The sequence below is a fragment of the Pyrus communis genome, chromosome 14 (assembly GCF_963583255.1).
Source record: "Pyrus communis chromosome 14, drPyrComm1.1, whole genome shotgun sequence".
NCBI lineage: Eukaryota > Viridiplantae > Streptophyta > Magnoliopsida > Rosales > Rosaceae > Pyrus > Pyrus communis.
In genome coordinates, this window is record NC_084816.1 from 15,889,800 (window position 1) to 15,906,670 (window position 16,871).

At 36.9% G+C, this 16,871-nt stretch overlaps 3 protein-coding genes and 1 pseudogene across 3 annotated transcripts; all 4 read left to right on the forward strand.

Moving 5' to 3' along the window:
- The first annotated feature begins 1,403 nt into the window (after positions 1–1,403).
- On the forward strand, positions 1,404–3,042 carry LOC137715056 (fasciclin-like arabinogalactan protein 1). The gene has a single exon (XM_068454275.1). The coding sequence runs from the start codon at positions 1,550–1,552 to the stop codon at positions 2,783–2,785; it is 1,236 nt and encodes a 411-aa protein (XP_068310376.1). The 5' UTR covers positions 1,404–1,549; the 3' UTR covers positions 2,786–3,042.
- Positions 3,043–8,343: 5,301 nt separating this feature from the next.
- Positions 8,344–9,300, forward strand: LOC137714432 (uncharacterized). The gene is made up of 3 exons (XM_068453652.1): positions 8,344–8,412; positions 8,594–8,696; positions 8,807–9,300. The coding sequence occupies exons 1-3, from the start codon at positions 8,344–8,346 to the stop codon at positions 9,298–9,300; spliced, it is 666 nt and encodes a 221-aa protein (XP_068309753.1).
- Positions 9,301–9,357: 57 nt separating this feature from the next.
- LOC137714433 (uncharacterized) lies at positions 9,358–10,536 on the forward strand. The gene has a single exon (XM_068453653.1). The coding sequence runs from the start codon at positions 9,358–9,360 to the stop codon at positions 10,534–10,536; it is 1,179 nt and encodes a 392-aa protein (XP_068309754.1).
- Positions 10,537–10,572: 36 nt separating this feature from the next.
- LOC137714434 (uncharacterized) lies at positions 10,573–11,217 on the forward strand (annotated as a pseudogene).
- The last annotated feature ends 5,654 nt before the right edge of the window (positions 11,218–16,871 follow it).

The window sequence follows — 16,871 nt, forward strand, 5'->3', positions numbered from 1 at the left end:
CATTTTAAACTTTCTATAATTAAAAAAAAAAACTAATGAGAAATGTAGAATAAGATTTTTTAGAATGCTAAGAATAGTTCCTTCAAAATATTAAAATTTGTATGGTTTGGAAGAGAAAATGTATGGTCCAAAGACCAAAAAACTTAAATTTATGCCATGTGCTAATGCTAACGTAACAAAGAAACTTACCCCGCCGAGAAAAATTTTCTTGACATCTTATCATCAAATCAAACTCATGAGATTATCAATAATAATTGAATTAATCTACTTGCAATTGCAATTGCAAATAACATATCTTTTGTAGAAATTTTAAAATTGGAAACATTTTATTTCTTAATGTTTATTTGAAGATCATCTTTATAAAAAATCATTCGAATAAAAGACAGTTTAATTATCTAAAATGTATCAAATAAATTGACGGTTCATCATTAATATGTTATTAATTTGGACCTACACTATCAATTTATTAACACATTTGGATAACTAAATGACCTTTGATTTGAAGATGTTTTTTAAGAATATCTTCAAATAAAGATTAAGAAATTGAAGGTTTTATTTATAAATTTTTTCATAATAAATATACATTATTTGTAAAGGAATTGTTATTAGTACTTCAAAATTTTCATCGGCACTCCAAACTTTTATAATTAGAAAGCAAAATACACTTGTAAAAAGTGTAAAATGAGATTTTTAAAGTACTAATAACCGTTTTAATTTGCAAATAGTGAAATGAGCTTAATTTTTTTTTTTTGAACAAATTATAGCATCTACATTAAGGAGGTGGGAGAGAAGGCTAAACCTTACAATGAGCTTTCCATAGTAATGTGGTTCAACTTCGTTTTTGGCAAGAATCAAACCTAAAACTTCTTACTTACAAGTAAAGATGAATATCATTAGATCGTAGTAGTAGTAAGTGATAATGAATTGAGTTTATTTGAAAATCAAATAAAAATAAAAAGTTAGACGGTTTGATGTTACAACATACACCAAAGGCCTAATTATTGCTCCCTTTTTATACAAAACTTGAAATCTGAGATACCACAACCTCACCAGATCCCTATTTCTCCATCAAATTTAAATAAAACCAAATATAAACGCCAAACTTCTTCCCCCCACTTTCCTCATCCTCTTCTTCTAGACATAACTAAAGAACAAAACAACCCAACACAAGAAAGGCAAGGTTATTCATGGGAAGGGACCCACCTGATGACACTTATCTCAAATTTTTTTTTTCTATTTAATATTACGGTCTATTTGATCACATTATTTTTAATTAATATCGTTTGTTAATAATAATAAAAAAATTTAATCAACAAAAACACCAACACAGTGGCTTCACTTGTAATATATCTCACATCCAAGCCCCATGCTTATAAACCTCCCTCCTCCCTCTACCTTCCCCCACTCACTCTCACTCTCACTCTCTCACTTTACACCAAGCTAACCCACAATCACAAGCTCCTCAACGTCTCTCTCTCCCTCCCTCTAGAACCCTCTCACTCTCTGGAACCCCAAACCCCCCAAAATCCCCAGATCCAAATCCCAGACAATGCAGCTCCGCCGGGCCACCACCGCCGGCGCCTTCCTCCTCACGCTCACCCTCCTCAACACCCTCACTGAAGCGCACAACATCACGCGTCTCCTCGCGAAGCACCCCGAGTTCTCGACCTTCAATCACTACCTCACCCTGACCCACCTTGCCGCCGACATCAATGACCGCACCACCATCACCGTGTGCGCCGTCGACAACTCCGCCATGTCGGCTCTTCTCTCCAAACACCTCTCCATCTACTCCATCAAAAACATTCTCTCCCTCCACGTCCTCCTAGACTACTTCGGCGCCAAGAAGCTCCATCAGATCACCAACGGCACTGCCCTCGCCGCCACCATGTTCCAGGCCACCGGCTCCGCCGCGGGCTCCTCCGGATTCGTCAACATCACCGACTTAAAGGGCGGAAAGGTCGGTTTCAGCCCCGAGGACAACGACGGCAACTTCCCTTCCCATTTCGTCAAATCCGTCGAAGAGGTTCCGTACAACATCTCTATCATTCAGATCAGCACCCTCCTCCCCAACCAGGCCGCCGAGGCCCCCACCCCGGCCCCCGCTGAGCTGAACATCACCGGAATCATGTCCGCCCATGGCTGCAAGATCTTCGCCGACACGCTCCTTGCAACCTCCGACGCCTTCAAGACCTACGAGGACAATCTCGACGGCGGGCTGACCGTTTTCTGTCCGATGGACGACGCATTCAAGGCCTTCTTGCCGAAATTCAAGAACCTGACTGTGGCCGGGAAGGCTGCGCTGCTCGAGTACCACGGCATTCCGGTCTACCAATCCATGTCGATGTTGAAGTCCAACAATGGACTGATGAACACTCTGGCCACCGACGGCGCGAGTAAGTTCGACTTCACCGTCCAAAACGACGGGCAGCAGGTCACTCTGAGGACCAAGCTCGTCACGGCGAGGATCACGGGGACACTCATCGACGAGCAGCCCGTCGCTATCTACACCATCGACAAGGTCTTGCAGCCTAAGGAGCTTTTCAAGGGGGCTTTGACTCCCGCACCGGCCCCGGCCCCGGAGAAACCGGCCCACGCGCCGAAGAAAGCGAAGCACGCGCCCTCACCTGCCTCCGAACAGGAGGCCGATTCGCCCGCGGCGTCGCCGGATGAGGACCCGGCAGATCAGACCGCGGATGACAGTAACGGAGCCGTGAGGGTTGGAAGGCTGGGGTTTGGGGGTTTTGTTTTTACCAGTGTGTGGTTAGTGTTTTCATTGCTGTAAGTTTTTGGTTTATTTTTAATTTTTACAGGCTTGTTCTGGGTAATAAGTGCGATGTCGATTCGAGGTAAATCTCTTTTTCTTTTCTTTTTTTTATCTAATTGGTTTTGTGTGAGTGTGATTTTCTTTTTTATTTTATTTTTTTTGTGGGGAAAATTTGTAACATTGTGATATTTGTTTGTCGGTGGAAGTTTGGTTAGTACTTTGGTAGAGACCATTTATTTATTATACAATTGTCACATGTTACTTTCTTATAGTGAGATATTCTTGTAATTTTTTGTGCTGTTTTAAAATAGTTGTCTATTTTTTTTCTTATATAAGAATATTCGGAGGCAATTTGGTATGAAGACCCTCTAAATTAGCGGCCGATTCAAGATTCTAACATCACGTGATTCTAATCAAGTTACGTTAGGTTGTAGCCAAGTGGCGAGCTGAGACCTATGCCTATGCTGCTCAATGAGGTCTAAGCAAGGGCTTAAGCATATTTAAGTAAATTAATTATCACATAAATAAATGTTTAATTACACTTAGAAAATATATTAATATACTTGTATTGAAAATTTGAATTTATTATTTTATAAAAATATTAGAGTTTTTGCTTTAGTATTTTAGTGTATTTTGATAGTATGAGATAAAAGTTTAAGTAATGACGAGTTTGTAGTATTTTATGAAATATTTTTAAAATTTGAAAAGTTTTTTTATTTACCTACTGAGTGACTCAATTTGCAACCAACTCCAAGCTTTTAAAATCCCACATACAGTACAGTAGTCCAAAGACTCCAAACTAGATGTCAACATTTGATAAAGGCGAAGAAGAATAACTCCAGCCCACTTGAAGAACTCAAAATTTAAATCTACTCTTATCAGTAGTCTTCTCTCTTCCACCATCTGCCCAAACTGTTGAGCGGTCCTCGAAGGTCGAAGTTATCACATGTGCTTCTTCAAACTTACGGAGACCACCCGGTCCATGAATGGATCCGCTCCTGTCCCAAATCATATTGCGGATGTGTTGATTGAGGATAATCTAGGTGACTAATGTATTTGGTATTGAGTTTGACATTCTTAAATAAATCATCATACTGTCATAAAAACAAATTGTATTTTCTCATTGCAAAAACGTTACCGAAATGGTTCCCTAGTAAAAGATAAACAAACAACTTATACTTTAGCATATACTTGAAGTGTAATGTAGGTCAGAAATACAAGCGAATATAGTTTACTTGGATTATTAACATAAGATGAAGCATTGTGTCTTGTTCAAGTCAACAACAAAGAAGAAAAAGTGGTTTGTATGTTCGAATTTTTTTTCCTTTCTTTTTGGAAATTGTTATTTGTACTTTGAAAAAGTTACTTGTGCACATGTAATGTTAGGGAGACTATTAATTTAAAGTATATTTTGTAAATCATATGTTATAGTTGTTGATGATTAAATTATTACTTAAGTGTTGATTAAACTGCTTATTTTCTATGAGTAATGTTAAGAAGGTCAACTTTTTAAACTAAATTCGCAAACCATATAATTTGTCTCCAATAAGAAATAAGCACGTTAATAAACACTTAAGTAATAATTCAATCATCAACAGTCACATCATTTGTTTTACAAAATTTGGTTTAAAATGTTAATCTCCCTAGCATTGCTCATTTCTATTAGTGACACATCACATAATTTAAAAGTGTGTCTAGATAGCATTACTAATTATGCACTCCAAACCTTCTATATTCCATATGGAACTCCATTGGAGGTGACTTTTTTAGGAAAGGGGGCCAAATTGGGCCATTTAGGCTACCGTTGAAGATCAAGATGTCCTTATAAGCACATCAATGTCCCTTATTTACTCGATGTGGGAGTGATACTCTCAACATTATATCATTTGTACCCCTTCGTCTATTATATAGGATTTTAATCATAACTAGATCCTAAAATTGACATATCTCGTCAAGATGGTGCCTAAAATTGAAATCGATTTTCTATTTCAATGATCATCTTAATGGAGTGGGTCAACTTCAGAAATTACTTGTGATAAAAACTTATTATATATTGTTAACGTTCAAAACTTGCATGTTAACAAATTAAAACAATAAACCCTTGGTGGACTTGGGATATGGACTAAAATGAAATAAACTCAAAGATTTAAATGGTTCATCTGTGAAATTGGGCCACATCCACTGTGTTGCTTGGATTATATTGATTTCAAGAATAAAAAGAGCTATCGGCTAATAAATGAACTCTCTCTCTTTTTCAAGTCGTTCGACACCAATACAAGAGGTCCCATTCTTTTATATAGGCCCTCAACGACACCCCCAAACTTGGATCTTCTCAAGTTGGCATTTAATGCACCACCAACGCAAACTAGTATGTTGACACCTTTTCACCTACCAACCAAACATTGAATGGTGGAGTAACCTACGTTTAGTCAAGATGGCGCACATTTTCAGAATGATATGGGTTAAGCATCCCGCTTGGCCTTGGTTATCCAACCCCTCCTCTCTAAGCACCGTTTTGGCCACTTTTACATCCTTTCCTAAGTGTCTACTAATGATTGTGAGTCATAACGTGGCGTAATTGACATATGGGTAGATTTGTCTTTGGAGACTTGTGCCATAAAGCTATCAATCCGCCCATGTTCCCTTGGTAGTTGAAAAGCTCTTCATGTATCCTGGTCGGAAGGAGCAAGAGGTGGTCGACTTTAGTGCTTGGGAGCATCATCTTCTAAGCTCCTTAGACATTGGGCTTTTCAATCTCCTTTGGGTTTTTCGTGGCGTCTTTCTCGGATTGCATCATTATATGGGCCTGAAGTGCCCAACATTAACATATATTGTCTATACTGTGCACACATCTTCTATGTCTAATATTTTCATTTCGTCAACTGAGTTGAGAAAACGCATTCAAGTGTTTGTTTCATTGACATGATGGGCTTTGTAGTCGTCTCAGTAGTTAATGTAGGGATAATTTGTGATCTCTAATGACGGAGTCGTCAGGGATGGAATCCGGTGTAACTTGGTTTTTTCGTGGCATGAATATTTCTGAAGTTTTAGATGTCTAAAATGTGCCAACAAGCTAAAAGGACCAAAGAACTCATGTCACGTAGCGGCCTATTTCAAACTAACTGATGGCAGGAGATGAAGTGGGACACAAATAATGAATACAGGGAGTAAATTAAGACAGTAGAGTTAGTGTTGGCGAATAAGATCCCACATTGGTCATATAACAAAATAATATACAATTAATATATTGGAGTTTTTACCCCTAATATAACCAAGTCATTTTGTGATAAAATCGAAGACCTAATAATATGTAGTTAAGTTAAGACACTATTAGTGATGGACTATGCTGAGTCTTTAAGGTTTATCAGTTAGTGTGTAGGATGTAAAGTTAAAGATATTCTACAGAGTATGAGAGGCATAGTAATACAAAATTGATTTGGTAGCTGGATATATAATGTAAGTCGGCAATTAGTTATTGTTAAAGAACCCTCGAAAGTTATTGTAAGAACGATTATACCACATTAACTTGAAGAGAGAAGTGAAATTCCTTTTCCAGAATAGTATATTCAACTGTAGTAGTAAATTCATTTTTAGATAGAAACGCAAAGAGTCATTTTCGCTTACAGCTATTTATTATAGTTGAATGTGTTTAAATTTTCAGATTGTGTCTATATATAATAACAAATAAAATATGGGTTCGTTTGGATGTGCTTTTAAAATTACTGAAAACGCTTTTAGAGAAAATGTTTTTTGGTTCCAAAAGCACTTAAAGGGCTTCCTAGATGTGCTTATTCCAAGAAGCACTTTAAGTGTTTTTCCAGAATTTACTTACATTTTTACTAAAAATTGGTTCCAAGAACATTTTCACCAAAAACGCTTTCAGTCATTTCAAAAGTATATCCAAACGAGCTCTATAACACTAAAGGCAAATGAGAAGGCTTAAAAAGCACTCGGGATGGGGTCAAGTTACTCTTGAGTGAGTGCTTGAGTTGCTCTCGAGGGAGTATCGAGCCATGAGAACTAGACAAATGAATTTTAGTGCAACTAAAACAAAAATACTCCATAGTCAATATGAGAAACGATAAGAGCACTCAGGGCCAGTCCTGAGGGTAGTCAGAGTAGGTGGCTGCCTAGGGCCCCCACTTCGAGGGGGCCCCAAATTTTTTATTTTTTATTTTTTTATATAGGGAAATGTTATTGACACTTCAAAAATCTCATCCTACACTCTTCACAAGTGTATTTTTTTTTCAAATATAGAAAGTTTGAAATGTAAAATGAGAATTTTAGAGTGTCAATCATAATTATATATATATATATATATATATATATATAGATATATGTGTGTGTGTGTGTGTGTGTGTATATATATAATTTTGTAGTTTGAGTAAAATATCTAAATATAAAATTATAAATATTTTTTTTTGGAACTTGCCGTGTAGTGTTTTGGGTTTTTTTTTTTTTTTTGTTGGTGGGGGGGGGGGGGCCATATTTGTTTTTAAATATGTGTGTGTATATATAATATATATAAATATATTTTTGGAGTTTGAATTTAATAAAATATTTAAATTTAAAATCATATAGTTGTCTTGAAAGTTGAAACTTTGTGTACAAAGTGTCTAGGGTGGGGTGAAACAGCAACAATTCACCTTTTTTTTGGGAATTTAATGCACAGAGCAACTAAAGCAAGTCTATGCCTGCGATTGCGAATTGGTTGGCGAGTAAGTTCAGCGTTGGTTGGCGAGGGAGCCCGAGCAGGCTTGAGCGCCAGGCCCATCGATTCGTGCCGGCCAGAGCACCCGAAGGCAGTCTAACGTGGGCTGACGTCAGGACGACGTCTCCACGCTTTTTGAGGGCCACATAGACGTGGGTTCCGACGAAACCGACTGTGCCGGTGACGAGAACGGATCTCTGCAGCTTCCTCCTCTCGCAACCACCGTCTCCTATTGCTACTGCAACTTCAAATTCTGGGTTTTCAACCAACCCCTCTTCCATTTCGGCAAGACCCATTGCTGGATTCTCAGGGCTTGGTTATCCATCAGCGTCGAATTTGATTTAACCTTGCTCTTCTCCGTCTCCCTCCTCCTCATATGGGAGCTCGGCAGAGCTCTCAATCTCTTCTTCGTCCACGGTGAAGACAAGTTTTGTGAAAAAAATACTATTGTTTTATAAATAAAAAAATAAAAACATACTATTATTTTATAAATAAAAAAAATAAAAAAATACTATTATTTTATTGCTTATTGCCATGGCTATTCAAGTGCAACGGTGGAGATGCAAAAGGCAGTTACTGTTCATTAAGGGTAGTTACTGTTCACTAGATGGATTGAATAGTGAATAACCTGGGGGGAGGGCTCCCACGCTGGAGTTGCTCTTATAGAGGTCAGGCACCCAATCAATGCTTCTCTTCTCTTAATTTTTTTTTTTTTTAATTTAATTTGTGAGTGCTGTGTTTGTAAATATAATTATGATTTTTTATTCTAGGGTTTATGATTTGTTTATTTTAATGTGTATTGTTTATGCGAAATCAAAGTATTCACTTGTTCAGTGTCTACATTGCAATTATAAAATTCGAACTTATGGATGCACTTAATAAAGTGGTTAAATCCCTTCAAGAAGATACATGGATTATGGGTGCACTTAACAAGGTTGGTTACTTTTGCTTCCTAACTAGTTTTGGTTCAAGATAATTTAAAGCTTCGATGTTGAATTTTACCATATTTTTTATGCGCCTCATTTCGTGTTGTGTCATTTGTATCAAACTGTTGTGTTGGGTAGTGGGTAAAATTTGAATTTTAGTTTGTTTCTTTGTCCATTTGTTGTTTACAGAATATTGAGTTGATTGTTGATTGTGGGGTTGATTTCCTGATTGAAAAAGAGTTGGTATCATGCCTTCTATTAGAAATAGTAAGCCCACTAACAGAAACAGAAAGTATCTCTCTAGGTCTCAAAAAAGAAGAAATAAGGAAAATGAAGAAGCATTAATAAAGTCTCAGGCTGGATCTCTTAGTAAGTTTTTCAAGAAATAAGACGATAGTTTAGTGAATGAGGAACAAGGGAGTCATGACAATAATAGGGAGAAAGATGAATTCACGACTGAGACTGATAACGAAGAGCAAGATGAGCGATATAAGCTTCTATCTGACGATGGTAGTAAAGAGCAAGAAGATGAACTTCTGATTGAGACTAACATTGAAGAACATGATCAAACTAATGAGAATGGTAAGGATAATGAAATTGTCTTTCCTTTGAATATTGATGATCCAGGGAATTGGGATAAGATTGATCAAAATCTTAGGGACATGTTAGTGGAAAGAGGTCCTAAAAGAGTTGATGATGTTGCATTTCCGAAAGATAATTCAGGTAGGCATTTTTCTTCTGTACATTACATTAGCAAATTGCCTAATGGAGAGACGCAAGATAGGAAGTGGCTGGTCTACTCATGTTCTTTGGATATAGTATTTTGTTTTTGTTGCAAGTTATTCAAGCAAATTGGAATCAAGACTTACCTGGATAATGAGGGTTTGAAAGATTAGAAGAATATTGGTCACATGCTTACAACTCATGAACCTAGCAAGGAACACATTTATTACATGAGTGAATGGATTGAATTGGAAAGAAGATTGCAAAAATGTAAAACAATTGATGAAAGTGAGCAACAACAAATCAGCAAAGAGAAAGAACATTGGAGACAAGTGTTATGGAGGATAATTGCTGTTGTGAAAAGACTTGCAAAAGTTACTTTGGCATTTCGTGGAGACAATGAGAAGCTGTATGAAGAGACTAATGGAAATTTTTTAAATGTGATTGAAATGATTGCTGAATTTGATTCTACAATGCAAGAGCACATTCGGCGTATTAACACACATGAGACTCATTACCATTATCTTGGTCACAAGATTCAAAATGAATTAATACAACTGTTGGCAAGTGAGGTCAAAAGTGAAATCATAGCAAGAATCCAAGAAGCAAAGTATTTTTCAGTGATACTTGATTGCACTCCGAATGCCAGTCACGAAGATCAAATGTCTCTTATAATAAGGTGTGTGGATGTTACAAAAACTCCAATAAAGGTTGAAGAATTCTTTTTAGAATTTCTGAATGTACATGACTCAACAACGTGTGCACAGTTTGATGTGCTTTCAGGTGCATTGAGCACTCTTAAACTTGATGTTGATGACATAAGGGGACAAGGTTATGACAACAGTTCAAATATGAAAGGCAAAAATAAAGGCGTGCAAAGCAGAGTACTTGACATAAATCCTAGAGCATTTTACACTCCATGTGGTTGTCGTAGCCTTAATCTTGCACTTTGTGATATAGTCAACTGTTGTCCTAGAGCTATGTCTTTTTTTGGAGTGGTACAACGTATATATACATTTTTCTCATCCTCAACAAAGCGATGGAAAGTTTTTACAGATCATGTGCAAGGAAGTCACACCCTCAAACCGTTGTCACAAACTCGTTGGGAAAGTCATATTGAAAGTGTTAAACCCATAAGAGAAAGTGCTCAACAAATAAGAGATGCTTTGATTCACTTGGCAAATACTAGTGAAGGTCCTAAGTCAAAGAGTGAAGCCGAATCCCTAGCAATCGATGAGCTGGAGAATTTTGAGTTCTTGTTAGGTATGGTTATTTGGCATGAATTGTTGTTTGCTATTAATACTGTTAGCAAAACTCTTCAAAAAGAAGACATGCATATTGATGTTGCTATTGATCAATTGAAATGGCTTATATCCGTTCTTGATCAGTATAGAGAAACTGGATTTTAAGAGGCAATGAATGAAGCTTAGAAAATAGCAAGTGAGATGGAGATTGAACCTATTTTTCGTGAGAAATGCATCATTCGAAGAAAGAAACATTTTGATGAGAGTGCTAGTGAAGCGGCAACACAATCAGCAATTGAAGCTTTTAGAGTTGATTACTTCATTTATATAGTTGATCAAGCTCGTACTTCACTTCATATCAGGTTTGAACAATTTCAGAAATACGAAGAAACTTTTGGGCTATTGTTTAATTTGAAGAAGTTAAAAGATGTAGACAATGATAGCTTGAAGGGTTTTTGTATCAATCTTGAATGATTTCTGAAACATGGTGAGCATTCTAATATTAATGGAAAAAACTTATTTATAGAGCTAAGAATCTTAAGATAAACTTTGCCGAAGGGAAATAAATCGAGCAATGGAAGTGTTGAAATATATAAGACAAATGGATGGTTGTTTCCCTAATGCATGTGTATTTTGTTAACCATACCAGTTACAGTTGCCTCTGCAGAAAGAAATTTCTCAAAATTAAAGTTGATCAAATCGTATCTTCGATCAACTATGTCACAAGAAAGATTGAATGGGTTAGCTATTTTGTCAATTGAAAAAGAATTGATTGAAAAGTTAGATTATGTAAACTTAATTAATACATTTGCGTCTAAAAACGGGAGACGTGTAATATTTAAGTAATATTTGCATATATTTCTTTTTTGGATATGAATTATGATGATTTTTGATGTAGAAATGAACTTTTTCATGTATTTAGTGAAATCTTTTCTTATACATATAAATGTACAATGAGTTGGGTGTCAAAGAACTTTAAGGCCCCCACTCGAAGGCTTGCCTAGGGCCCCAAATTTCTCAGGGCCGGCCCTGAGGAAAGCCCCTTAAGCAATAAGCAACTCAATTATCTTAAATGAACAGTAATTGTCTGCAATGAACAGTAACTGCAAAGTGCATCTCCTCCCCTAAATCGAATAGCTCAGCAATTCGTATTATTAGTATTTTTAATTTTATAAAATAATAAAAGATAATTTTATTTTTAATTTCGAATAATAATAAAAGATTAGTTGAAAGTATTTGAAAATATTGAAATGTAGTGTAAAGTGGAAGAATATGGTTACGTATTTATAGAAAGAAAAAAATTATAATATTTTATATTTATAGTTATTTTATTATAATTTTTAATATTTAAATTGTGGCTCACGTCACCCTTACGTAACATAGACAGGGCGCTGAGTTAGGTGATTATTGCCTGACTTTTCTACCGGGCTTGCCTTGGATGGAATTGCGCGAGTGGGCTGAAGTGTTTTGGACAGGGGAGAGACCAGATTGGGTTGCCTATCCCCAAGGCAATAAGAAATGGTGGAATTGCTCTAAGGAGGCTCTCTCAAAAGTGACTCTTTATAAATTCTCTGTCATCTCATTTTTTTTGCACAATATGTTATAATATTGGCATGAAAATTAACGTTAAACAGTGGTATGTTAAAAAGTTCATAAAATGTCTCACTTTGAGACTCTCCTTATCATTTCTCTAGTCAATATTTATCAACACTGAAAATATGAAGATAGACGATGAATGAATTCGATAAGAGAGTTGAACCCACTCACGTCTTCGCCAGCAAGTGAAGGAGCAATTAATACATGGTTTGTCTTGCATTCGTCACGCATAGCATGCAAAGTGGATAAGTTCTTTGCAAGAAAAGGCCAGATGTTTGTCAGTTTGTCAAAAAGGGAGTAAAGAGACGTATCATTTCAGATTTTAGTGAAGCAAAATCAACCATGCAATTGCCAGGTACAGCAGAAACAACAAGCTCCTTATGCTACATGGCAGAGAGAGATCAACGAACCACCCTGCGTCTCTAAGCCCACCGATTCCTCTCTCAAGAGTAACTTGTAAGACATGCGTATACTGTAGTATATCGTGCAACAATGTAAGAATATGAAGAAAAGTTAAACACGTCTTTTGCACAAGATGTCATGATGTACTTAGAGCAACTCCACCCCTAAAGACTTTGCGCCAGCACCCAGCCCATTTATCCACTTCAGTGAACAGTAATAGACCCTAATGAACAGTAATAGGCCAAAGCATCTCCACCCCAAAAAAAATGTGCTGGCACCTAGTCTAAAAATACGCTGGCACCCAGTCCATTTTAAATATTAAATAATTTTTTTATAAAATAATAAATAAAAAAAATAGTTTTAATTTCGAATAGGATTTTTAACCAATCTCGTCACACTACGTGTCATTATCCGAACGTACTATTTTGTTAATAGATTTCCGCTAAGATTTTCAACCAATCCCGACAACCCACGTGTCACTTCCTGTTTACAATAATTTAGGCAAGATTTCGATAAGATTTTTAACCAATCTTGTCACACCACGTGTCATTATTCGAACGTACTATCTTGTCACACCCATAGAATAGTTGTTTTTAAAAGCTCATCTTAGACCACATGCCCATAGAATAGTTGTTTTTAAAAGCAATTCCACCCCTAAAAAAATGCGTCAGCATTTAGCTTATTTAATCCACTTAGTGAATAGTGATAGACCTCAATAAACAGTAATAGATCAAATGCATCTTCACTTCTAAAAAAAAATACACCTAGCACATTTAAAATATTTTATAGTTTTAATTTCAGATAATATTTTTAACCAATCTCATTACGCCACGTCACGTCATATCTTTTTCTCTCTCTCTTCCTCATGGGCCATAGTTATTTTTCCATAAAAAAAATATATATATTTTTTATTATTTTCTTTCCCTTTCCTTCTCGAACCCATGAATAAACCCTTTCTCCCTCCTACCATTAACTCCACCTCTGGAACCTTCTACAAACAATAAAAGCGAAATCCTCTCCCTCTCCCCCACTCACCCTCTCCTCTCTCTCCCTCTCTCTGAGCTGCTGCTTCCGGTACTGCCGGCTGCAGCAAGACCAGCAGCGGACGAGATCGATCGAGTTGGCTTTCGTGTCCAATCCAACTATTCTGTTTGGTTGGTGGGAAAATCCCTACTCCCTGTTCATCCCCAAACCTTTAAATCCACGCTTTCAAGGTAATACACGCGGGCTCCTTGATTTAATTCCTTTTTTTTTTTTATTATTGAATTTTCCATTTCCAATACCTAGAAATCTAATTACACAAAAAATAATAGGAAGTAAAATTTTGTATCTCCAGAAAATTTTGTTTTCTAATCATCTGACGCCACGCTGGCGTACGCATGACGTCATACGGGCCGGTCCATGGCTCTGTCGATTTTAGGCTGGCCTGGAGACCAGCTTGGGCTGGGTGCCAACCTATCTGCTGGGCTGGAGTGGAATGGCTAGATGTCGGGCCAATAATTTGGCTGGGTGCCGGCCTATTTGTTCTCCGATGGAAGTGCTCTTATGCCATACAAGTTCTTCTCCTTTCAACAAAATTAAGTTGAATCTGCCTTTTAGTGTACGAAGATATGACAATTAGTGCTCTAGACTTAATCAAGTAATTCGTCTGAACTTAACCAAGTTGATTTGAACAGTGTGCTACCTAAGTTTGAACCTTCTTCTTAATTAAATAAATTTGATGTAAAATATATATGAAAAAAAAAAGAGAGATTCCAATTAATTGAAAAGGGTTTATTTACCACATACATAAGATTTAGATAATTTATATACTCCCACATAAGAAGAACAGAAAATATAAAGCATGCAAACTTAAAAGAAAAGTACAGTAGAGTAAAACAACATGACCATCATAACAGAAAGGAAGATTGAGAAAGGAGATGAATTAGCAGCATGGTTGTCATCAGGGTAAGGCACATATCCTCCTGGTGGAGAAAGGTATTGAGGATTTTGAGGGTATTGCTGGCAGCACTGACCAGGCTGAGTTGGGGGGCACTTTCCTTGACCACGAGTTGGCGGTGGCGGTGGTACTCCTCCATAAGGGTAGCCAGGACTTGAGGTGGGTGGCGGTGCTGGTGGAGGAGGGCCATATAAAGGGTACCCTGGAGTTGGTACGGAGGGAGGACACTGACAAGAAGGGCAGTTGGCACAATTATCAGTAGGGGAAGGATTTGCATTTCTGGTAACCTCCTTAGCAGCCACAACAAGGTTGAAGAAGATAGAGAGAGAGAGTGCTGTGACAAACGCAAGTTTTGCAGGAAACATTCTTCCTCCTTGTGGCTAGCTAGAAAGAGAAATGAATAGAAACTAAGGGATACACACACACACGCAGAGAGAGAGAGAGAGAGAGGAGTTATTTGGTGTATAGAAGAAAGAAATTGATAAGATCATATTATTGTAAATTGTAATATAGAGAAGCATGCACCAGCTTTCAACAGTGGTTTTCTGAATCCCGGATTTGGTGCCGCATGGCAGACCATCTGTCATAACAGTGTACAAGTAGCATATAAAGATTTAACTTACTATGCATGCTTTTCTATACATACGGACAACTCGGAAGTTAAAAAAAGAAAAGGTAAAGTACAAAAAACTACCTTAATTATTGGATTCACGACAGTTTCATATCTCATCTTTTAAAATTGATAATGTCATACCGCATCTTACGAATTTGTGACAATGTCATACCTCCGTCAATTTTTTTGTTAGTTTTTCTGTTAAGTGCTGACGTGGCAAGAGACTGGGACCACTTTCCCACCCCCCCCCCCCCCAGGAGAAGGAGGAAGAACCAAAGAAGAAGAAGGAGGAAGAAGAGGAGGAGGAAAAAAAAAAAAAATGGAAACTGCAACCCAAAAAAAAAAAAAAAAAAAAGGATAAAGTACAAAAAACTACCTCAACTATTGGGGTCACGACAGTTTCATACCTTATATTTTAAACTTGACAATGTCATACCGCATCTTACAAATTTGTGACAATGTCATACCTCCGTCAAATTTTCTGTTAATTTTTCTGTTAAGTGCTGACGTGGCAAGAGACAGGGACCACTCGCTAATCCAGCTGGATTAAAAAATAATTAAATATATTTTTAATAATTAAATATTAAAAAAATTAAGAATAAAAAAACAAAACAAAAAAATTTCCTAGGGGTGCGGGGACCCTTTCCCCTCTCCTTCTTCTTCTCCTTCTTCTGGGTTTTGTTTTTTTTTTTTGGGTAAAGTACAAAAAACTACCTCAACTACTGTGGTCACGACAGTTTCATACCTCATCTTTTAAAATTGACAATGTCATACCGCATCTTACGAATTTGTGACAATGTCATACCTCCGTCAATTTTTCTGTTAAATGCTGACGTGGTAAGAGACGGGGATCACTTTCTATTAAAAAATTATTAAAATATTATTAAAAACTAAAAAAAAATATTTAATATTTTTCAAATATTAAAATAATAAATAAAAGTAAAATTAAAAAAAAAAGGGTAAAGTACAAAAAACTACCTCAACTATTGGGGTCACGACAGTTTCATACCTCATCTTTTAAAATTGATAATGTCATACCGCATCTTACGAATTTGTGACAATGTCATACCTCTGTCAATTTTTCTGTTAGTTTTTCTGTTAAGTACTGACGTGGCTTGATTCGGAACATACTTTCTATTAAAAAATTATTAAAAACTAAAAAATTATTATTTAATATTTTTTAAATATTAAAATAATAATAAAAAGCAGAGGAAAAAAAACCATCAGTTTGTCCCTCCCCTCCCCCTCCCCCCCTCCCCTCTCTTCTCCCCATCTTCATTTTCTTCCCCCCACCAGCAAACCCAAAAAAATAAAAAAAATAAAAAAATTTGAAAACCCAACAACCCCCCTGCGGAAGAACAAGAAGGAGAAGGAGGAGGAGGAGGAGGAGGAGGAGGAGGAAGAAGAAGAAGAAGAAGAAGAGGAAAAAAAGGAGGAAGGAAAAAAAAAAAAATTTCCCCCTTGTCGGCGCGGAAGAAGAAGAAGGGAGAAGGAGAAGGAGGAAGAAGAAGAAGAAGAGGAAGAAAAGGAGGAGGAAGACGAAGAAGAGGAAGAAAAAATAAAAAAAAAATTTGAAAACCCATCAACACCCCCCCTGCGGAAGAAGAAGAAGGAGAAGGAGAAGGAGGAAGAAGAAGAAGAAGAGGAAAAAAAGGAGGAAGGAAATTTTTTTTTTTTTTAAACTATCAACTCCCCTGCGGAAGAAGAAGAAGAAGAAGAAGGAGGAAGAAGAAGAAAAGGAAAAAAAGAAGGGAAAAAAAAAAAAAAATTTGGAAACCCATCAAACCCCAAATCCATCACTTTCATCCATTCTCCACATCCTCTTTTGCACCCATCCTCCACCTTCTCTGCACACCCATCTTCCCACCGACGGGATCTGGGTTTTTTTTTTTTTTTTTTTTTTTTTTTTTTCTGGGTTGCAGAAGGGAGAAGAGTGTGGGTGTGGGTGTG

What these genes read in the sequence shown, in the direction of transcription:
- LOC137715056 (XM_068454275.1), top strand. Translation starts at nt 1,550, where the DNA reads ATGCAGCTCCGCCGGGCCACCACCGCCGGCGCCTTCCTCCTCACGCTC.
- LOC137714432 (XM_068453652.1), top strand. Translation starts at nt 8,344, where the DNA reads ATGGATGCACTTAATAAAGTGGTTAAATCCCTTCAAGAAGATACATGG. An exon ending in TTATGGGTGCACTTAACAAG is followed by an intron (nt 8,413 to 8,593) that starts GTTGGTTACTTT and finishes TGTTGTTTACAG; the next exon opens with AATATTGAGTTGATTGTTGA. An exon ending in CCCACTAACAGAAACAGAAA is followed by an intron (nt 8,697 to 8,806) that starts GTATCTCTCTAG and finishes ACGATAGTTTAG; the next exon opens with TGAATGAGGAACAAGGGAGT.
- LOC137714433 (XM_068453653.1), top strand. Translation starts at nt 9,358, where the DNA reads ATGAGTGAATGGATTGAATTGGAAAGAAGATTGCAAAAATGTAAAACA.